At 32.9% G+C, this 24,353-nt stretch overlaps 1 protein-coding gene across 1 annotated transcript; it reads right to left on the bottom strand.

Moving 5' to 3' along the window:
• Positions 1 to 18,908: 18,908 nt before the first annotated feature.
• LOC139863545 (histone-lysine N-methyltransferase SUVR4-like) lies at positions 18,909 to 23,567 on the bottom strand. The gene is made up of 9 exons (XM_071852167.1): positions 23,337 to 23,567; positions 22,232 to 23,032; positions 21,510 to 21,772; positions 20,832 to 20,898; positions 20,673 to 20,723; positions 20,114 to 20,299; positions 19,831 to 19,891; positions 19,713 to 19,717; positions 18,909 to 18,983 (listed from the first exon to the last, which is right to left on the bottom strand). Exons 1-9 carry the CDS (start codon positions 23,565 to 23,567, stop codon positions 18,909 to 18,911), a joined length of 1,740 nt encoding a protein of 579 aa, XP_071708268.1.
• Positions 23,568 to 24,353: the final 786 nt, after the last annotated feature.

Below are 24,353 nucleotides of genomic sequence, written 5' to 3'. Positions count from 1 at the left end.
GAAAGATGTCACAAATGCAGAAAATGGTCACATGGAGGTAAATGTTCAAATAATCAAACCTATTCAAATACCGAATTTGTTACTTTATGCAGAGACGGACCGTTCATATGTTTAGAAGAAAAGACACTGAATGCTCGAGGTTACGCCTATGTAGCCATGGAAAACCAATTAAACCGACTATCTTATGAATGGGATAGATCATATAACTACGAAATCTATTTCACAGGTATGTCTGTACAGTTTTTATTTTTATTTTTATTTTTAACCTTTTGATAATAAACGCTAATTTGTTCGCTAAAAAGTATTAAATTGGTATTGAATAAAATTAGGTTTGGCGACCGAAATTATTGATATCATTCAAAAATTTATTACATCACTGCGAAATTTAACGTTTATTCTTAAGGTATAAATATCTTTAATCAATCAACCCAAAATATTTCAAAAATTCGGCATGAGTTAAATTAGGTCTTGGAACCGAAATTACTTTACCGAAAAGAGGGGCGCATATTTTTGATAATATTTGATTGATTAAAGTGGGATAAAAAGCCAAAAAGATTTTTAATTTTATTTTTACCATGTTTTTAAAATTAATATATAAATCTTAAATTAATATTGTAAACTTTGTAAAAACAATATATTTAAAATTGTAATTATTTGAAAAATTAATATAAGTTTGGTGTGAATTTATAATATGAATTTTTAAATTAAGTTTGGTGTGAATTTTTAATTATTAAAATATGAATTTTTAATTTTATGCATTTTAAATTGTAAGTTTGGTGTGAATTTTTAATATTAATTTTGAATTTTATATTTAAATTGTGTGAATTTAAAAACAAAAATTTACTTAATCTCATTAAGTTAAAAATATGATTTTTAAAATTCGTCGTAAGTTGAAGACTAGGTCTTTAAACCGAAATTGCTTTACCCGAGGAAGGGACGAGAACTTTTATTATCATTATTTTTAATCTTATTGAATTAAAGTATGCCAAAAACAATAAAAAACCCAAAAATCTTAGCTTTTAAAACAATCGCTACAAAAAGACAAATTTTAAAATTTTGTCGAGGGATAGACTAGGACATCGATCCGAAACGACCTCGTCCTCAATAATAAGGGAAGCAAAATTTTTAAAATTAATTACTTAATTGTTTTATAAGTTAAAGATTATAAAAAAAAAAAAAAGCAAACTCCGCGACTCGCGGAGTTTGAAGGGTCCAAACACCCCGAGTCGCGGGAGGACCAATTTACAGAAAAAAAATATAACGCAAGAACTGATCAGTCCAACCCACAACACAAAACACATACAGCGAAAAACTGCTCGAAAATACACGAAAAACACCCCCAAAAATCACAATTTTTAACCGTTAATCACCAAATCTTTTACTAAAATCATGTTGAGAAGGATGCTATCTAGGAATTACTCAAGAAAAACGGTAAATTTCTACACCTAAACACCATTTAATCCGAAATTTGTGTTCTTGAGCAATTTTTTCTCCAATTTGATTTTGATGCTTTTTAGTGTAATTATGATTAAATTGTTTATGTATTATGCTTGTATAACCTAGATTGATGCTATTTAACATGATTAGAAGCCTTAAACTTCAAATTTAGAGTAATCTAGGGTTTGTGTTCTTGAGCAAATTTGGGGCTTTTTGATATAAACAGGTTATGGCCGATTTTTGTCATGAATTGTTGCTAAATTAAGTAGTGTAACATGTCTAGGTAGTTAAATGATCCAAACTTTGAGCCTAAACATGATTTTAAGAATTAAAGTGGACTTTTTCAAGTCTAAAATTCATGAACTTGATTTTTGAAAGATAATGCCATTTGAAACTTGTTTAATTGCTAGTAATGATTATTTTGACATGTTATTTGAGTTGAATGCTTATGAACTTGGCAAACATTTTCGTATATGCTTATTTGAAAAAGTGTAGATTTGATGAAAATATGAAAATAAGCTTAAGTTTGATATAAATTGATCATGTCATTGTAATTATTTTGATTGATGATTTTGCTGACACTAATGCATATTTGGATGCACAAAAATTGTGTTTGATGTGTTTTGCAGACTAAAAGGGGTGAATCTTCATCCCAAGCTCGCAATGCTCCTGCTGAGAATGCGGAACAACAGGAGGTGGATAACTACTACAAGCAGGATATACCTCATCCGGTCATGACATTTTCTGATATGCACTTGGAAGAGTTGCACCCGAACCTGAGATTTGACAGACTTTGGATAGATTATCCAAAATACCAAAGGGGTTTGCATACTCTTCATTCTAAGGTTGTTGAGGTACCGAGGGTCATAGAATGGGGACCCTTAGAAGCTGTAGAATTGGCTGGGCCAATTAGGGAATTACTTGTACAGAGGTATGGTAATTCTACTTTTAATGACTGGGTACGTTTATTCACCATGCGTAGACCTGTATATAAAGTATGGTGTGAAGAATTGTTGTGTAGTATAGAGTTGAATGATCGGGTAGCTAGTTTAACCGATCGTTCTTTTATTAGATTTTTGTTAGGCGGTTCGATGCGCCACATGTCTTTACTAGACATGGCTCAGGCTTTACGTATATATACGCCTGAGGAGTTAGCATCTGCCGATTGTAGAGGGTTGATACTAAATGGTAGAAAGATAGATGAAAATTTTGATACACACGGTGTGTGGAGTCAAATGACAAGCCATCACCGTTTCAAAGGGGGAAATTACTCTTATTTGGATATAGATAGAGCTGAATTAAGAGTAATTCATAGATTTTTAGCTAATTCGATTACACAAAGGGGTAAGAACAAGGAAAAAGTAAATGAACAGGATTTGTTTTACCATATGTGTATTCGAGACCCACAAAGCGCTGTAAGTATACCGTATTGTGTGGGTTATTATTTATCAGCTATGGTTCGGGGGATGAGACCGCATAGCATAATAGGAGGTGGTATTTTTATTACTTTGATTGGTGAATATCTCGGTGTGGATATAAGTCGGGGGGGATTATTAGTAGAAGAACCAGAACCCCGCGATACTATAGGTTTAAATGTATACCATGGTGCGAAAGTTTTGAAGAGGCGAAATAACGTCGCAGTACCATACCATGGTAGATATCCACAGGTTGAGAGAAACCAACAGCAAGGTAATGTAGGAGGGGGGGAGATGCAAGAAATGCAAAGGTTTATAGCTTCTCAGGAGTACGAAAATGCTAGACAGAGAGCATTTGAAGATTGGCAAGTTCATCAGAACCAAATCATAGCTCATTGCCAACATATAGGTAGAAACTATATTCCTACACCGAAACCCATCTTCCCTCCCTGGACTATAGAGATGCAACCACCGTATCCTACGTATAACCCTGCCGAAGCATTCTATAGCACCTATGGTTATGCTTGAAACCCCTATTGGTATCAATATCATCCATAGTCTACTTATTTTTATTTATTTTGTAATTTGTATTGTTGATACGTTTAATACTTATGTTAATATAGTAATAGTTGTTATAATTTTTTAACTTTTATTCTTAGATTTTATTAATTTTTGAATGTGGGGTAATATACCAAACTTCAAAAATATGTATATATGTTTGCAGTTTATCTTATGTACATAACAGGGTAAAACAACGCATTTTCAAAGACTGGCATTAAGTTCAGCAAAAGCAACTAATTTTGACGACAAGATGCAAAATATATGTGAAATAACAACAAGAAGGAATGAACAAATGATGTGCACCATTTATCATTCAGCAAACAAACGCCAATATGTTTGGAAACTTTGGTAAAATTTAATCATTTTCACACAAATCACCCTCAATAATTTAAATTGTTACTGATTTCTTGCAAATGAGGGCATTGCAAGATCTTAAGTGTGGGAAGGGGTTAAATTCTTTCGGATTTTAAAATTTTTTACTTTATACACTTGGTTACCATTAAAAATACTAGTAAAGCAGTAGTTGTATTAGAATCTAGTGCTCTCTGATAATAAAGAACAGCCCTAGTATTATATACTGACTACCCAATTCTAGTAAAATTTTTAAAAATTTTCAATTAAATGAACTCAAAATCATGTTTATACATATTTATGAACGATAAAACTAGGTGTTAACACCGAAATTATTGTTACCTCGGAAAGGACATAAATTGAGAAACAAACTAAAATGTTAAAATTCATTTAAAATGGAATAGAGGACGATAAAAAGGAAAATAAAAGCCAAGTGTGGGAAAATTTACCAAGTTATCTTAAACATATGTCACATATATCTGTAACAAATAACTGAAAATACTTTTGCTTTGGACTAAACTAAACTGTTTTACCTGATTTACTGTAAGAAAGATGGATCTACACGATGAATCAATTCCATCATTAAAAGGAAGTAAAGTCTTCCGAAAAAGACACGCGCTTCTTGATTTAGGTCATGAAGTTGTCGTCTAGACCAGCTGTAGGTTGACGAAAAATCTAGAAAAGTCATCACTAAAATCAGCAAGAAATCCACGGACCTCAGCATTAAACAGGGTCGCTAAGTGGTCAGATTTATCCTAACCATGAGAAGGATTTATCTCGTACAATGGGGGGGCACCATGCAAATTAGCTGGATAAGACTAATGAATCAGATCCCCAGAAAGGATAATCTCCTTAAAGATTAAAAATCAGCTTTTAAAGACTGATATTACTCAATCCTAGATATTGACCTTAAAGATTGAGAATTCAAACTCATGGAATTCAATGATATCTAAACTCGAGCTTGAACGAGAAAATATTTTGATCAAAATTACAAACCGATTTATTTTCTGAAAATCCTATTTTTAATGCGTTCATTACCATTGAACGTAAAATCCTAGGAATTCACCTGGAATTCATTAGGTCACCTGAACTAAAACGGGTGTCAACCGTAAGAACGGTGGTTGCATAGTGGTCAAAGACAGGACCTTGTGCCAGACCGAAAAATTATAAGGGTGAGCTTTACTATTGCTCCTACCAAGGATAGTAATTGTGTCCGACACGTTATAGACCATAATTAAAAGCATGTCAGGGGACATTGCCTTAACAGTTGCTTGTTCAACGCTTTCCTTTACAACCGGACGGTAGTTTACCAAAAGGTAATATACGGGACAAGTAAACTGGACGTGTTGCTTTCCAAATACAAGGTTAGCAAGTGGGTGACACAAAACCATAAGTTTTGAGCTAAAATTTTCAAATCTGAAACCCACCAAACCCACAAAAATATTTTGCAAACACCGGTAAAGGGTTATTCCGGAAAACTTATCTAGGGTAAAAACTAGATTTAATTTTCAAAAGATCAAATGTTTTCATAAAGATCCAATTTCCTTAATGGATCTAAATTTTTATAGTCATGTGGGACTGTAAACCATATCGTTACTACCATTGTTTATACCGCCGTATAGAAATCACTGATGTACAAAGTGTGAAGAATAAAGAAGTGATTATAGTATTTCAAGACGATATTGCTTGAGGACAAGCAACGCTCAAGTGTGGGAATATTTGATAATGCTAAAAATGAACATATATTTCATAGCATTATTCCTCAAGAAAGACAAGCTTTTAGTTGCAATTGTTCTATTTACAAGTGATATTCGTTTAAATAATAAAAGGTGAAGACAAAAGACAGATTCGACGAATTGAAGACGCAAACGACCAAAAAGCTCAAAAGTACAAAAGACAATCAAAGAAGTTCCAATTATTGATAAGAAACGTCTCGAAATTACAAGAGTACAAGATTCAAAACGCAAAGTACAAGATATTAAATTGTACGCAAGGACGTTCGAAAATCCGGAACCGGGACCAGAGTCAACTCTCAACGCTCGACGCAACGGACTAAAAATTACAAGTCAACTATGCACATAAATATAATATAATATTTAAATAATTCTTATAATTATTTAATATATTATATTTGTATTTAAAACCGTCGGTAAACAAAGAGCCAAGCTTGTGTGAGCTGTAAAAGTAAACTCCGCGACTCGCGGAGTTTGAAGTCCAAAATGGCCGCGAGTCGTGGAACCCCAATTTCAGAAACTCCCTATAAAGCTCGCGCATTCTGATGGTAAAAAATAATCTTTTTCTTCTCCTCATTCATACGTAACATATATATATATTTATAATTTATATTTTAATTTTAATTATAATTCTAATAATAAGGGTATGTTAGCGAATATTGTAAGGGTGTAAGTCGAAATTCTGTCCGTGTAACGCTACGCTATTTTTAATCATTGTAAGTTATGTTCAACCTTTTTAATTTAATGTCTCATAGCTAAGTTATTATTATGCTTATTTAATCCGAAGTAATCATGATGTTGGGCTAATTACTAAAATTACTAAAATTGGGTAATTGGACTTTGTACCATAATTGGGGTTTGGACAAAAGAACGACACTTGTGGAAATTAGACTATGGGCTATTAATGGGCTTTATATTTGTTTAATTAAATGATAGTTTGTTAATGTTAATATAAAGATTTACAATTGGGCGTCCCTATAAATTACCATATACACTCGATCGGACACGATGGGCGGGGTATTTATATGTACGAATAATCGTTCATTTAACCGGACACGGGAATGGATTATTAGCCACTAGAATAATTAAAACAGGGGTAAAATTATGTACAAGGACACTTGGTATAATTGATAACAAAATATTAAAACCTTGGGTTACACTCAGTCGACATCCTGGTGTAATTATTAAACAAAGTATTAAAATCTTGTTACAGTTTAAGTCCCCAATTAGTTAGAATATTTAACTTCGGGTATAAGGATAATTTGACGAGGACACTCGCACTTTATATTTATGACTGATGGACTGTTATGGACAAAAACCAGACGGACATATTAAATAATCCAGGATAAAGGACAATTAACCCATGGGCATAAAACTAAAATCAACACGTCAAACATCATGATTACGGAAGTTTAAATAAGCATAATTCTTTTATTTCATATTTAATTTCCTTTATTTTATATTTAATTGCACTTCTAATTATCGCATTTTTATTGTTATTGTATTTAATTGCACTTTTAATTATCGTACTTTTTAATTATCGCAAGTTTATTTTATCGCACTTTTATTATTCGCAATTTCATTATCGTTATTTACTTTATGCTTTAATTTAAGTCTTGTATTTATTTTTAATATTTTACATTTGGTTTTAACTGCGACTAAAGTTTTAAAATTGACAAACCGGTCATTAAACGGTAAAAACCCCCCTTTATAATAATAATATTACTTATATATATATATATTTGTATTTTTATAAAAGTAAACTAATATAGCGTTAAGCTTTGTTTAAAAAGATTCCCTGTGGAACGAACCGGACTTACTAAAAACTACACTACTGTACGATTAGGTACACTGCACATAAGTGTTGTAGCAAGGTTTAAGTATATCCATTCTATAAATAAATAAATATCTTGTGTAAAATTGTATCGTATTTAATAGTATTTTCTGCAAAAATATAAGCTATTTTATATACTACCCCGCTGCACATCAGTTACAAAAATGAGTACCCCGATCACTTATTAAAGCTTTCGGTGTTCCAGACCCTGCAAAAAGACGTTTTAAGAAGTTGACTACAACTCGTGCATTGTTAGTTGGTAGAGATTGTGCTTCCGCCCATTTAGATACATAATCAATGGCAACGAGAATGTAGAGATTATTATGAGAGTTTGGAAATGGACCCATAAAGTCAATACCCCAAACGTCAAATACTTCACATACTTGAATGACATTTTGTGGCATTTCATCACGTTGACTTATTTTTCCGGCCCTTTGATAAGCATCACAGGATTTGCAAAGAAGGTGTGCGTCTTTGAAAATTGTAGGCCAATAGAATCCAGCATCGTAAACTTTTCTTGCTGTGAGTTGAGGCCCATAATGCCCTCCTGTTGGTCCTGTGTGACAATGGTTTAAGATTTGACTAGCTTCATCTTCGAATACACATCGGCGTATTATTCCATCAGGACAACTTTTAAACAAATGTGGATCTTCCCAGAAATAGTGTTTTATATCACTAAAGAATTTTTTTCGTTTTTGGTACGACAACCATTTTTCAAGGAATTCACATACTAAGTAGGTTGCATAGTCTGCAAACCATGAAATTTCACTATAATCTATCTTCAATAGATATTCATCAGGAAAGTTATCTTGTATGGCCGATTCATTGAGAACTTCTAATTCAGGATTTTCAAGACGAGAAAGATGATCAGCGGAGAGATTTTCTGCTCCCTTTTTATCTCGGATTTCAATATCGAACTCTTGTAAGAGTAAGATCCAACGGATTAATCTTGGTTTGGCATCTTGTTTTGAAAATAGGTATCTAAGAGCAGAATGGTCGGTATAGACCACCGTTTTAGCTAGAACGAGATATGAACGAAATTTGTCAAAAGCAAAGACAATAGCAAGGATTTATTTTTCAGTAGTTGTGTAATTTGTTTATGCTCCTTGTAACGTCTTACTAGCATAATAAATAGGTTGAAATCGTTTTTCAATCCTTTGTCCTAAAACGGCTCCCATTGCAAAGTCACTTGCATCGCACATAAGTTCAAACGGTAGATTTCAATTTGGAGTTATCATGATTGGCCATTAGTGAGTTTTTCATTAAGAATATTAAAAGATTTGATGCATTCATCTGAAAAGATGAATGGAGCATCCTTTTCTAGGAGTTTATTCATAGGAGTGGCAATTTTAGAAAAATCTTTTATGAAACGTCGGTAAAAACCGGCATGCCCTAGAAAACTTCTAACTCCTCTAACATTGGTGGGATGTGGAAGTTTAGCAATTACATCTACTTTAGCTCTGTCCACTTCAATTCCTTCCTTTGAAATTTTATGACCAAGAACGATGCCTTCTTTAACCATGAAATGGCATTTCTCCCAATTCAAAACTAGATTTGATTGTTCGCATCTAATAAGCATTCGTTCAAGATTAACTATACATGATTCAAAAGTATCACTGAAGACTGAAAAGTCATCCATGAAAACTTCCATGCATTCTTCTATCATGTCGTGAAAAATCGCCATCATGCACCTTTGAAAGGTTGCAGGGGCGTTGCAAAGTCCAAATAACATACGTTTATAAGCAAAAGTACCATAAGGGCATGTGAATGTGGTTTTCTCTTGATCCTCGGGTGCTATTGGAATTTGAAAGTATCAGGAAAAACCATCAAGAAAACAATAGTAACTATTTCCGGCTAATCTTTCCAACATTTGATCAATGAAAGGTAAGAGAAAGTGATCTAATCTGGTGGCGTCATTTAATTTTCTATAATCAATACAAACACGCCATCCTGTTACAGTCCTAGTAGGAATAAGCTCAATTTTCTCATTTGTGATGACAGTCATGCCACCCTTCTTAGGTACACATTGAACTGGGCTTACCCATGGACTATCAGAGATTGGATAAATTAAACCTGCATCAAGCAGTTTAATAATTTCTTTTTTAACAACATCTTGCATATTAGGATTTAGTCTTCGTTGGTGTTGCACATACGTTTTATGACCTTCTTCCATAAGGATTTTATGTGTGCAATACGAAGGACTTATTCCTTTAATGTCATGAATTTTTCATGCAATAGCTGGTTTATGAGCTTTTAGCACAGAAATGAGTTGAGATTTTTCATTTTCCGGAAGAGAAGACGATATTATTACAGGTAATTCAGATTCACCATGTAAATATGCATATTCCAAATGGTTTGGAAGTGGCTTTAACTCTAATGTCGGTGGTTCTTCTATCGATGATTTATATCGATATCTGTCTTCTTCTTTTAGCATTTGAATTTCTTCTGTTGTTGGTTCATATCCATTAGCCATAAGTGTAGCTAACATTTCAGTTTCATCAATTGGTTCAGTTCCTTCCCCTAAAGAACATTCTCCTGTTCGTTGTAATTCTGGAAATTCTTCTAACAATTCTGCATGTGAATCTATAGTTTGAATATAATAACATGTATCATCTGCAGATTGCGGTTGTTGCATGGCTCTATCAACTGAAAAGGTAACACTCTCGTCCTCTATACTTAGGGTCAGTTTCTTACCAAACACGTCTATTATTGTTTTAGCCGTGTTTAAGAATGGTCTTCCTAATATGAGAGGAACTCGAGAATCTTCTTCCATGTCCAGAATAACAAAATCTACTGGAAATACTAAAGTACCAACTTTAACTAGCATGTTTTCCATTATCCCTCTAGGATATTTTACTGATCGATCGGCTAGTTGTATGCTTATTCGTATTGGTTTCAATTCTCCAAGGTCTAGTTTAGCGTATAGTTAATAAGGCATTAAATTTATACTAGCACCTAAGTCTGCCAATGCTTCTATTGAACTAAGACTACCCAGAAAACATGGAATCGTGAAACTTCCTGGATCAGATAATTTTTCTGGTATTTTATTCAACAGCACTGCAGAGCAATTAGCATTCATTGTAACAGCCGAGAGTTCTTCCATTTTCTTTCTATTTGTGATTAGATCTTTCAAGAATTTAGCATATCTTGGCATTCCTGAAATTACATCAATGAAAGGAAGATTTACATTTATTTGTTTAAACATATCCAAGAATTTGGATTGCTCGGCTTCAAGTCTCTCTTTTCTCATTTTACTCGGGTAAGGAAGTGGTGGTTGGTATGGTTTAACATAAGGTTTAGCCTTAACTGTGTTATCTTCATTAACTTTTTCAACTACCGGTTCTGTTTCCTTATCTTGCTCAGTTTGTGGTTCTTGTGGAGTAGGAATAGAGTCATCAGAAATTATAGGTATTTCAGGTGGTTTAAGTATAATACCACTTCTTGTGGTAATGGCTTTAGCTGTTTCATTCCGGGGGTTAGCATTTGTATCACTAGGTAGACTTCCCGGTTTTCTTTCACCTATTAACCTTGCTAGGTTACTTACTTCTTGTTCCAAATTTTGAATAGAAGCTTGTTGATTTCTAAATACTTGAGCATTTTGTTCATTGGTTTGTTTCTGAGATGTGAAAAACTGCGTTTGAGATTCAACTAGCTTCGATATCATGTCTTCTAAATTTGGCTTTTTATCATCGGTTTGTGGTGGTTTGTTTTGAAAATTAGGTCTTTGCTGATTGTAAGTTTTATTGGATACTTGTTGATTGCTAGGACCTTGTTGATTGTTGTATGGAACATTTCGGTTATAATTCTGGTTTTGATTGTAGATTGGTCTTGGCGGTTGATAATTATTCTGATAATTATTTCCAGGCCTTTGGTTAATGTATGAAACATTCTCTCTTTGTTCCATTGTTTGTTCAATACTGAGACAATCTTTTGTCAAATGTGGTCCTCCACACTGCTCACAACTAATTCGTATTGAGTGAATATCTTTAGTCATCATTTCCATTTGTCTCTCGACAACATCTATCTTTGCGGAAATGAAATCAAAGTCATGGCTAGAATCGGCTCTAGCCGCTTTAGATGATCTAAAGATATCTTTTTCTTGGTGCCACTCTTGTGAGTGGGAAGCAGTGTTATCAATAATTTTGTAAGCTTCAGTTGCTGTTTTCTTCATAATGGAACCACCAACTGCTATATCGATGTCTTTTATTGTAGTGATGTCGCATCCTTGGTAGAATATTTTTACTATTTGACAGGTGTCTAAACCATGTTGCGGACATCCTCTTAATAACTTTCCAAATCTTGTCCACGTCTCATACAGAGTTTCATTTGGATTTTGTGTGAACGTAACAATTTCTCCTTGAAGTCTCACGGCTTTAGATGCCGGAAAGAATTGTTTAAGAAAATTTTCAACTAAGACGTCCCATGTATCAATCGCCCCTTCAGGTAGCGATTCTAACCAATCTTTGGCTTCTCCCTTTAAAGTCCAGGGAAATAACATGAGATATATCTGTTCATCCTCCACTTCTCTTATTTTGAACAAAGTACAAATCCTGTTAAAGGTACGAAGATGTTCATTTGGATCTTCCTTCGGCGCACCACTAAATTGGCATTGATTAGTTACCGTGTGTAACACCCGCGTTTTGGGGCTAGTTGAAATGACCATTGTACCCTTGGGTATGGTGTAATTAGTGATTTTAATAATTATATGTTTATAATTATTTGGTTGTTTAGTTGAGACCAGTTTGTGACAAGGGTCAGAGAACAGGTTCGTTTGTTGAATTTGGACTCCGTTAGGGCCTCCTAACGAAGTACGAAAGATATCAGATAACTGATAAATACCCGTGTGTTATGGGGTATGGGTTTTAACCCATTTATAAGCCTGCTTTCAGACTTTTCTTGCATTTTCCCCAAATTAGAAATTATACTCCGTACCTAAACTCTTACTCCCTTGAAACCCATATAAATAGATGTTGCTACTGTTCTTCATCTCTCACACGAGTGAGCCTTCACTCGTACGGTTGAGGTAGTCAACCGTGTGGTGAACCGTGTGAGTGAGTGGTGATGGGAACTTATGTTTTGATTGTGATGATACATACGGTTGAGATGTGACTCGTACGAGTCACTGGTCACTCGTGTAGTGAACCGTATGGATCAGGTGAGTCATTGTTGGATGTTTGGTCATAGACCAAACGTACGAGTGAATTGTCAACCGCACGGTTGAGTGTTCTCAAACGTGCGTGTGATGGTGTTACTCGTACAGTTGACAGACCAGTTGTAAAGTGATTAAGTGTTGGTTTTAGTATTGTTGTGTTATTTTCTTGTTGTCGGGTTGTTATCAAGACATGATTACTGACTGTGTTATGTCTATTCTCAGGTGATAAGGACGAAGAGAAGGCTCAGTAAGATTAGAATTCTGAGTGCCTTCTGTTGCTGGTAATCGGTGAGTGGGATTATCTTCGGGTGTAGTATAGAGTAGCAAGTTGTGCTACTATGTTATACTGTTTTAGTTGTTATGCTTAGTAGATATGTTGTAATAATGATCATTGTAGAGTTGCCATGCTAGTCGTAGGGACAGTTGTTCATAGTGGTAGTTGCTTAACAGTTGTGTGCACAAGTTGTAGTTGCCTGTTGGAACCTATTGTTGTTAGGTTCAGCTCAGGGAGGTCAACCTTGTTGTGGTTGGGTCCAGTTAGCTACTGTTTGTTGAGTATAGTGCTGAATGACGCATCACCTGCGTGTGGATTTACTATATTGGGGATTCAGTAGTAAGGACTTTCGGTAGACGCTAGACTGATCAGCTAGTGGTCGTGTGATCGTACAAGCCGCCGAGTCTCTAGTTGGAGCATAGTTGCTAGTTGATAGTTGCCAGTTGATAGTTGCCAGTTGTTAGTTGTCGGTTGCCTGTCATTGATTGTCGTAGTTGCTGTAGTTGTACAAGTTGGTACTGTATGCTAGATCTGTTAGATGATTCCATTCACTTAGCCTTGTGCTAACCCCCTCACCTCCTCCCTTGCAGGTTTTGGATCTTAGTGCTGGTAGGGACGGGAGTCGCGTTGAAGATATGTTTGACAAGACGAACTCTGATGTCTTAACTTTTATAAATATGTAACTAGTCATTTAATGTAACACCGGTGGTTTGTAATGAAGTAATTAACTAAGGGTATTTATGTAAATTAAGTCTTTCGCTGTGATTAAAAAAAAAATTCTAGGGTGTTACACCGTGTGTAGGATTTGTCCTTTTATTTCATAATCTGGCGCATTAATGTCAGGTTGAGTAATTGCGTGACCTTGGCCAGTGCGTTTAGCTCTCATTCGGTCTTCCATACTTAGAGGTTCCAGATTTTCCATGATTGAGTTTGTTGAATCTGAATCACTAGAGGATTCTGATTTAATGGTTTGTTCCTCGACAATCTCTGTTTGAATGATTTGTGGTTCCGGAGGAAAGATTAATGGTTCAGGATCTCTGAATTGTCCCTGAATATCCTCCGGATTCTCAATTGTGAGGTCGGGTTCAAAAAATGGATTATCGAAAATTTGAATTGGAGTACTTGGTCGACAGGATGACGATTCTAAAGAAAAATTAACGGCGACAATATTGACTAGATGTCTTGATCGAGTTACAGGTGGTGAACGTATAAAAGGTGGTGAACGTTTTGCTCGGTGCATTCACTGAATATCCTATTAGTTATAAAAGATAAAAATTATATAAGTTATCAAATTAATAGACTTTTCTGATTTTGCCCACGTTTTGAATAGCCAATAGATGCAGCAGGTAGCCAGGACCCTTTAAATCGGAAGCCCACAACTAGCCACTAACAAATCCAACTATTACTACGAACCAGAAAATTTTGGATGTCTATCAATTTAACCGCTTAAAATTTTTTTTTTTTTTTTGAAATTTTAGGGAAGAAATAGAAAATTCTATGTCCTAAAAACTAGAGCGGCGAGAAATAAGAAAGAAAAAGAGTGCGTCGGAAAAACGTCGAAAAATAAAAATAAGAAAATAAGCGTCGAAAAATAATAAAAAGAAAATAAAGCGTCAAAACTTAAAAGTCTAAAAACTAAATATAAAAACTTGCTTCTAAAGGTATTAAAGCTTAAAAGGAATTCTATATCCAAAACGGCAATAACTTAAAAAGTACTAAAATCTAAAAAATGGCGTCGCAAAATTCTAAAGCACTTAAATCTTAGTCTATAGAAAAAGTACTTAAGGGATTTTACGGCAAATCCTAAAAATCTAGAAATAAAAAGAACTACGGCAAAAACTAAATTAAAAACTAGTTACGAGCGATAAAAATACAAATTACGTACTAAATAATAAAAATATACAATTTATAAAAAGAGACAAAAATGATAAAATTACTAATTTTTATAAAAATATTATTATTATATTATTTATTTTATAAAAGTAATAATTTTATATATTTAATAAAACTAATTTTAACTTAAAATACAAATTAATTAAAAAACTAAAACTAAATAATTAAATAAGTAACCCTAATTAGGGTTTTAATTAATAATAATAATAATAATTAATACTCCGTAATTAATGCAGAAGTGGGTCAACTCTGGCGTGTCAGATCCCTTCATGCGGTCGCATGAATTTTGGTCTACGGATCCATGCGATCGCATGGCCCAAATATTCAGGTTACAAATTGGGCTGCTACAGTGTAGCCCGATTCTTTTACTTATCTTTTTTCTCTGTTTTAATATTTATATAAAATATTTATATAAATTAAATAAGAACTTATATTTTTACAAACTAAAAATAGAAATAGAAATATTTATAATTTATATATTTTGAACAATTCTTATTTATTTATATTTTGTTTTCTTTTTATATTTTTGTATTTTTAAAAATTAAAACGTATTTTAACAAAAGTGTATTTTTACAAAAGTAAACTAAGACTTAATAAAAATCCTTTTATATATATATATATATATATATATATATATATATATATATATATATATATATATATATATATATATATATATATATATATATATATATATATAGCGTTTCGCTTCCAGCGTTTAGGAGTCCCCGGCAGCGGCGCCAAAAATACTTGATGTTAAAGCGAAGGGGTACAAAATACTATTAATTTTTTACAAGGAAATACTATTAAATACGATACAATTTTACACAAGATATTTATTTATTTATAGAATGGATATACCTAAACCTTGCTACAACACTTATAGGCAGTGTACCTAATCGTACAGTAGTGTAGTTTTTAGTAAGTCCGGTTCGTTCCACAGGGATCTTAGCCAAGTTTAACGCTATATTTTTAAAACTATATTTGTAAATATATAAATATATATAAGTAGTATTATTATTATAAAAGGGGGTTTTTACCGTTTAATGACCGGTTTGTCGATTTTAAAACTTTAGTCGCAGTTAAAACCTAATGTAAAATATTGAATATATATAAAAGACTTAATTTAAAGCGTAAAGTAAATAACAATAATTAAAGTGCAATAAATTAAAGTGCGATAAATAAAATGACAATAAATAAAATTGCGATAATTAAAAGTGCAATTAAATATGAAATAAAGGAATTTTGCTTATTTAAACTTCCGTAATCATGATGTTTGACGTATTGATTTTAGTTTTAGTACCATGGGTTAATTGTCCTTTGTCCTGGATTATTCAGTATGTCCGTCTGATTTTTGTCCATAACAGTCCATCAGTCATAAATATAAAGTGCGAGTGTCCTCGTCAAATTATCCTTATATCCGAAGTCAAATATTCCAACTAATTGGGGACTTAAACTATAATTATACCAATTTTCCTTGTATATAATTCACCCCTATTTTAATAAGTCTATTAACTATTAATCTATTCCCGTGTCCGGTTAAATGAACGATTATTAGTACTTATAAATATCCCGCCCATCGTGTCCGATCGAGTGTATATGGTTATTTATAGGTACGTCCAATTGTAAATCTTTATATTAAATTAACAAACTATCATTTAATTAAACAAATATAAAGCCCATTAATAGCCCATAGTCTAATTTCCACAAGTGTCGTTCTTTTGTCCAAACCCCAATTATGGTACAAAGCCCAATTACCCCGTCTTTAATATTTAGCCCAACATCACGATTACTTCGGCTTAAATAAGCATAATAATAACTTAGCTACGAGACATTAATTTAAAAAGGTTGAACATAACTTACAATGATTAATAATAGCGTAGCGTTACACGGACAGAATTTCGACTTACACCCTTACAACATTCGCTAACATACCCTTATTATTAAAATTAAAATTAAAATTATAATATATATATATATATATATATATATATATATATATATATATATATATATATATATATATATATATATATATATACGTTGAGAGAAAGGAAAGAAAAAGATGTGTTTTTGTTCGCTGAAACTCGTCGCCTTTTATAGATGTGGCCAGCATTTCAGGGCCATGCGATTGCATGGCTTTGATGCCTGATTCCCATGCGATCGCATGGAGGGCTGTTCCAGCTCACACTCATTTGTACACTAGTTTGCCGACGGTTTATATATATAATATAATATATATATAATTTTAAGAATTATTTATATATTATATTATATTCATGTGCATAGTTGACTTGTAATTTTTAGTCCGTTGCGTCGAGCGTTGAGAGTTGACTCTGGTCCCGGTTCCGGATTTTCGAACGTCCTTTCGTACTATTTAATATCTTGTACTTTGCGTTTTGCGTCATGTACTCTTGTAATTTTGAGACGTTTCTCATCAATAATTTGAACCACTTTGATTGTACTTTGTACTTTTTAGCTTTTTGGTCGTTTGCGTCTTCAATTCGTCGAATCTGTCTTTTGTCTTCACCTTTTATTATTTAAATGAATATCACTTGTAAATAGAACAATTGCAACCAAAAGCTTGTCTTTCTTGAGAGATAATGCTATGAAATATATGTTCGTTTTTAGCATTATCAGCTATGAGGAGCGAGAATCGATAATGATTAAAAGTCATGTTCCAATTTTTTGGAGTTGACTGGTCAAAGTTCTGAAAAATTAAGGGTTGACTCACCAATCAGGGCATGACGCGTGTCTTTTTCTAAAAGAGAACCTTTGACTTTTTTGCCTATAAATAGGCCACCTGGATTCCATTAATTGGTAGAGTACATCATTTAGTCACACCAAAATTTTCTCTCTCTACAGGAGAACTTTCTCTCTCTAAGTGATTGACCAAGTTTTACTTTGACTGAATTCAAGACAAGTATTTGGATTCGGTAATCAACATTATTCGGAGAAGTTCAAGAAAATCAAACCGCTCACCGTTAACGCGATTGTAATTTGCACTCGTTTCTTATCCGCCATCCGGATTTGGTACGATCAAGTACTATGTATATTAGTCCAATAAATCGATTTAAATATTACTCCTATAAACCAAATACTCTTGATGGTTGGTAACAATTTTATAAATTTTAAATATGAACGGATAATTTAAAGTTTTGAAAATCTTAAGTAATGATATATCAGATGATTTACACGCACAAAGGAAGATAAATGACCATCAGAGAGAACGAAAGACGCTTAAAAGCTAATATCAACTAGACTTAAAAGATCGTTTAATAACGAGCACAAAGGCAATTCGTGTTGTGTCTATGAAACCAAACATCATATCATTGATCATCTTTCCCCAACCAATCAATTACTCCCTTATTATATTATAATTATTATTATATTATAATTATAATTATAATTATTATTATAATTATTATTATATTATATTATAACTACATACTAACTGCCAACACTTTCAAATAGTAAGTGAATAGCAATTTTTTACGCTTTAACGACTCATACGTCCCACATACACAATTGTACCCACAAGGGTAGTACTATGCTACAGTAGTTTTCTTTCCTTTTTTTTATTTCTCCTCCTCATTCTCCTCTAGAAATTTTACTAAAGGCCTGTACAAAAACGTTGTCCCCATTTTTTTAAAACTAATTTTCTCCCGCATACACAGTTGTACTCACAAGGGTAGTACTGCACTACAGTAGTTTTTTTTTTTTTTTTTTAATTTCTCCTCCTCATTCTCCTCTAGAAATTTTACTAAAGGCCTGTACAAAAACGTTGTCCCCATTTTTTTAAAACTAATTTTCATCAAAATTACTACTATATACTAATTACTTTACTACTACATACTAATTGACATTCGTTGGGAACAGTAACTGAATAGTAACCATTCTTACACTTTATCGACTTGTACGTTGCGTAGAAACAACTGTACTCGCAATGCACAATACTGTGTTATAATGTTTTTTCTTTTTTTTTCTTTCTTTTTTTAAAATCTCCTCCTCATTCTCCCCTACAAACTTTACTAAAGGACTGTACAGAAACGTTGCTCCCAATTTTTTTAAACTAATTTTTTTCAAAAAAATATTATGCTTACTTCTTATTTTGTTATTTTTACCATTCTTTTTCCCTACATTTTTTCCGAAACATTGCCAAAAAATCTTTACACAGCTTAACACTAGTTATAGAAATAAATGAACAAATATATAAATAAAACACAAAAGCAACGTGATTCATAAGTGTTTATATCACTCAAACTTGGATGCATACAGCTACAATATTCATTTTCTTTTTTTCTTTATCTTTGTAAAGCATCAGAATCAGATACTATAGCATGTATATAAACATAAACAAATTTAATATAGGAATGACTCCTTTCAACGCATATGCTAGACATATGCCTTTCACTCTGTGGAGGTCAAATTGTACTTACCACCATAAATTTACTAATTACTATTACTATATTTACTATACATATTAATACGAGTATTATTATTGAACCTGCTAAGTGCTAAACCTCTAGAGAATGCTTTAACACAGCTGTTAAAATAGATAAACACATTACCAATATTTAATTCATGCCCACATACATTGTGATAATGTGATCCTTGTACTGGCTTGAGATTTGTATATTCAAGTTTTTTCCCATGTGTTTTTATCATTTAATCAATTATGAGGCTGTACACCAAAGTTGTCAATCTGTCATCTAGGCTTAAACTCTTCTACTATTTTGGTAGTATTTGTTTAAAGTAAAGATTTACTCCATCAAAAAGTGTAACCACCTACAAAGATTTACGAGGCCATTTGCCCCGAGTTATCTTTAGTTGCGCTAGAAAGTGTTTCTACTTCAGCCCCAATATGCTATCAAACTGTTTTGAGTCATTGCCCAATCCGACCATTTTGCCAGCAAATAAAATAAGATTTGCAGTAACATATTCTTGCAATATCAGTTGATTACAGGTTATGAACTGGACTTAGCTAGACAATTACTCTGTGATTATGCATAAAAGGAAACAAAGATATCAAGAGTCAACACGAACCATATTGACCCATTACCCAACCTGCCCATTAACACAAGATCATTCATGTTTTAATTCATTGCCCAACCCGCCCATTTTGCCATTAAATGAAATAAGGTTTTCAGGAACATATTCTTGGAAGATCAGTTAATTACATGTTATAGGCTTATCTAATCGATTTTCTGTAATATTAATTTGTAACTTATCCAGCAAATCCTAAAATTTAATCACCATAAATCAAAAAACATCATGTCCAAAACCCACCTGAGATACAACAAAACAGTGGGAATGTTTACTGAAAATGTCAAAAACTGTGCAAGTGTGTAACCTAGTAACTGACTATAACTACCACACCACATCAGCAACATCAATGTTCGAATACCTGTAAATGGTTAATGAACTTGTTTATGGTTCGATTTTCTTCTGCTAGAGCCAGACCCTGCTGCAAAATATAATAAATTGTTGGTCTTTTTTTATTGGAAATAAATTAAGGAAACGATATAATATTGACATTAAATTAATAAACCAACCTTTTCTTCTCACATCTCGACAAAATGGACTTCCACACTGGCATTCAAACGCTTTTATAGGGTGATCTTCATCCATAAAGTCAAGCCCATAATCCTGAAATTAATAACACACTGTTTAGAAAAATTGATGAAATGTAGTCTTATGATGATGATGATGAGGCAGGTGACTTGGTTACTCAGCCAATATGATGATGTGGCATCTGACACATCAATTACAGAAGCAAATGTGAAATAAAATTCACATGTTGACCTTTATTTCCAACTGTGTGCTGATATTTCGTATGAAACTGGTTTTACAGAAACAAATGTGATGAAAAAATTCATAAGCCAAAATAGAAAACGCTAAATGCACATTACCTTTCTATACAATATCACCTTAAGTAAATCATAAATTGAAAAATATTAGAAAAGGAAGAATATACAATAAAACTGAAGCACATGGGATCTAATAAGGGAGTTAGACATACCCATGTTAGCTCCTCATATGCATTAACATCCCTTTTAGTGAAAAAAGCAATCTGCAAAAAAAAAAAAAAAAAAAAAAAAAAAAAATACAAGGAATATATTGGGATATACTTGTCTGATTTCTCCATAACAAAGTATAGATATAGAAACAGAATGCATACGTGATAGTAGTGATGATCAGGATTTTCCACTTCAACAGGGATCGAGATCAGACTTGAATCGTGGCATCTGAATTTATATAACAACAAAATATAAACGAGTTACTTCAAGAACATGAAGAAAAACCCAACAGTCTCATTCTTTTTTACGTAAAAAATAAAAAATAAAACTAGAGAACACAGCAATATAAAATTTGCAGTATTGCACCCACTTTTCTCCATGGATCTGGAAAACATGTTTCCCAATCTGCTCACACTTAAAGTATGTAATCAAATTTAATAATTATAAGCACGAAAATGCATAAATAATCATAAGAACTTTCCAAGTTTCCATGCTTTTAATCTAAAAATAGAACATTCGCATTTGTGAGTATCTCAAACATTAAACTTACATACACTTAAAAGTTCATTTACAGATCAATATTTTGGTGGCTGTGACAAGTTGATTTCTACATTATTGGATACAAGTTCTGTGTTTTGTATTATGTAAAGATGGTAATATCATTTTCTACAATTAAAAGAGCAAACACTACACACATATGATATTAACACTTACAAATGTGAACATCTTTTAAACATTTTATTGTGTCAATAAACTGACAAAATTCTGCACATTTCTTGAAATTTTTATAAATTACAATTCAAGAAATTGATTGATTTCGTAGGGTTCAAGTACAGTACCTGTGATTAATAAACCTTGCTACGTTCCCATAATAGGTCGCATCCAAACACAGAGCATCTTCATCCTTTAGTACTTGTTCTGAACCCCAATCTGCATCCAGGTATACTGGATACGTATGCCTCTCATTTTTACGAGTTTGTTCATTGCGTTCATACAGTTCGTTATTAGTCAGTATTTCTCCAATGTATTCACATACAAAGGATCCTTTTGGCAAGTCTTCAAGTGTACGAATAGCCCAGCCTTTACTCTCTATAGAAAACACCTGAAATTTAGCTTACACAAAATTAACTTCTGATGTACAAAATAGATATTTAGATATTTATCACAAAACAGAGAGTTCAAAGGAAAATTATGACATCAAACATAAAGAAAAAGCAACCAAGAATATTTTCAAATGTACAAAAGAGTAAATATAAACATATGTTATTTCAAGCTTAATTTATATGGAAACAACTAAATGTCAAACAAGGTAAACGAGTCAAACGCCTAAGTATTTAAAGATTTATAGTATCCTAAATCATTATACTTAACAATACAGCAACTTGGTACATCAAATTAACTGCAAAACACAAAACAGGACAAAAAAGTGTTTTTGGTCAGCCCATATGTAGAAATTATCCATTTTGACAACCATCATGCCCAAATTACCACCTCTACTCATTTAAAAAAGATGATGGACAGTTAGACAGTTTGGATATCTTCATTAAAAAAATTGCCTTACCTGCAACTTGCAAGTGATGCCTCTTTGTACGACCCGATTTCCACATTCCATATCGCATCCACATTTTCTCCAACATTCTTTTATAAACTTCTTCAATAAATGACCCTTGCACGGTTCAGGATTCAGAATATTTTTGTCCCTTTCCAAAGGACAAACTTGTTGACAATGAAAAATGTGATGGCTTTTTGGGTTGCTATTAATCAGCATACAAGCATCCAAAAACTCATGTTTCAGCAGACCATCTCGGGTATAGGCAAACTCTCCGTTTGTTTCGCGAGAACACGCACAAGGTACACGAGAAGATAAACAGTCACCAGTACATCTTTTACAACAACCATCATCAGCAATTCGGGCTAACGAGAACGGTACATATGCATCTTGATAAGATGTATTTTGATGTATGTAGGTGAACTTTGGCAGGTCTATACCAATTTTATCTATCAATGAAATTGGGATTTTCTCTGTACCTCTCGTTATGTCTTTGATTTTGTGGAATAACTTAGTGGGTTCTGATTGTACAACTGGGCGTGGTGATTTGGGTATAGGCTCGGTTTCATTGTCTGAATGCTGATTTGGACGCCTCTTTTTTTGAATAGCAGAGTTCATGTTTGATGGGCCCACGTCAGTGCATTTACGAGGGGACGGATTGGGATCACGGTTGGATTCCATTATCAGTTTTCTCCGAGGGCTCAACATGTTATTATTCTCCCTTGTTGATGAAGCCCGATCATCAGATTTCACTGGAAGAGATTTGTTTGGTGGTGTTTCTTGCTCATCAAGCTTTACAGCAGCTTTATTTTTCTGTTCTCCAGATGATTCATAACATAAGAATAGAAAAGACCTAATCAGATTGCATAAAGGAAAACTAGTGCAAGCAAATGTAACTTGATATAGCAGTACTAATTGTAAAATCAGGTTCTAAACGCTAATTATATTTAATTTAAGAGTGAAAATTGACATATTTAAAGCATCTAGCTAGGATCAGTTGCAATCTTATGACATTAAATATATAATCCAATTAACACACACATAGTGTACAAACATAAAGCATTAATCAAACAGAATATGGAATGAATACTAATAAATGGATCATAGAACGATATACCTTGTCATCTACTGATTGAAATATAGCATCTGCAAGAGTTCGATAATTATCTTCTTCAATAAGTTCCCAATTCCCATCATACAGTTTCACAAGATGTTTGAGGACTGGTCTGATATCTTCAGAAGTGAGCCCTAACCCCCTCATGGCTCTAAAGGCATTTGCAACCTTTTGATCATTTGAAATTGGTTCTTTCGGATCTGCTGCTTTCATCGATCTTTGAATAGTTGCCATTCCCCAAATTAAGTCTACAATCAATGCTCTGTTCTCTCTATCTGCAAGACGAACAAATTATAAAAAACATTCAAAAGGACTGAAAAATAAAATGCTTTAAAATAAAATAAAACTTTAATTTCAAAGAAGATAAACCACAGGAACTAACAAAAAATCTAATACACTATATATCTATATCTATAACCTATAATTTATAATACATTTATATTAGGGAATATAAAGCATCCCCTGCATATATACATAGACATAATGCACATAATTTAACATAAAGATGCAAAAACACATTGATGCTATGAGCTATCTTAAATATGACTACATAACAGTATAACACATAGTGAATACAAGCTAGAAATGGTTAATCAAACAAAAATCAATAGCATTATTGAATTGAATGTAATTACAGCTGAATGATAAAATACCACACCTAGGTTAAAAAACTATCCAAAAAAAGTAATAAAGTAGTAGATGAAAAAACCCTAACTTCCTAACTTCATCAAAAAGAAAACACCAGGTTTATCAATGTACGGCCTAAAATAAATCTATCACGTTTAAAATTACAGCTCAAATGGAGCAAGGGTTTACTACTTACGTGAAAAAACAATGAATGAGGCGATCGAGTGACGATATAGATATAAAATTGTAGATATACAGATAGAGATAAAGCAGGACCGATTTTTATTTTTATTTTTGTTTAAATTTGATTTAGTTTGTAAAATAATTTTGTGAAAGAAAGAATGAGAGCGTACCAACCACAGCAGACTGCAAGTTTCAGGTGGATTACTGCAT

This window comes from Rutidosis leptorrhynchoides, chromosome 8 (genome assembly GCF_046630445.1).
Source record: "Rutidosis leptorrhynchoides isolate AG116_Rl617_1_P2 chromosome 8, CSIRO_AGI_Rlap_v1, whole genome shotgun sequence".
NCBI classification, from domain to species: Eukaryota; Viridiplantae; Streptophyta; class Magnoliopsida; order Asterales; family Asteraceae; genus Rutidosis; species Rutidosis leptorrhynchoides.
This window is presented reverse-complemented; position numbering and strand designations above follow the sequence as displayed.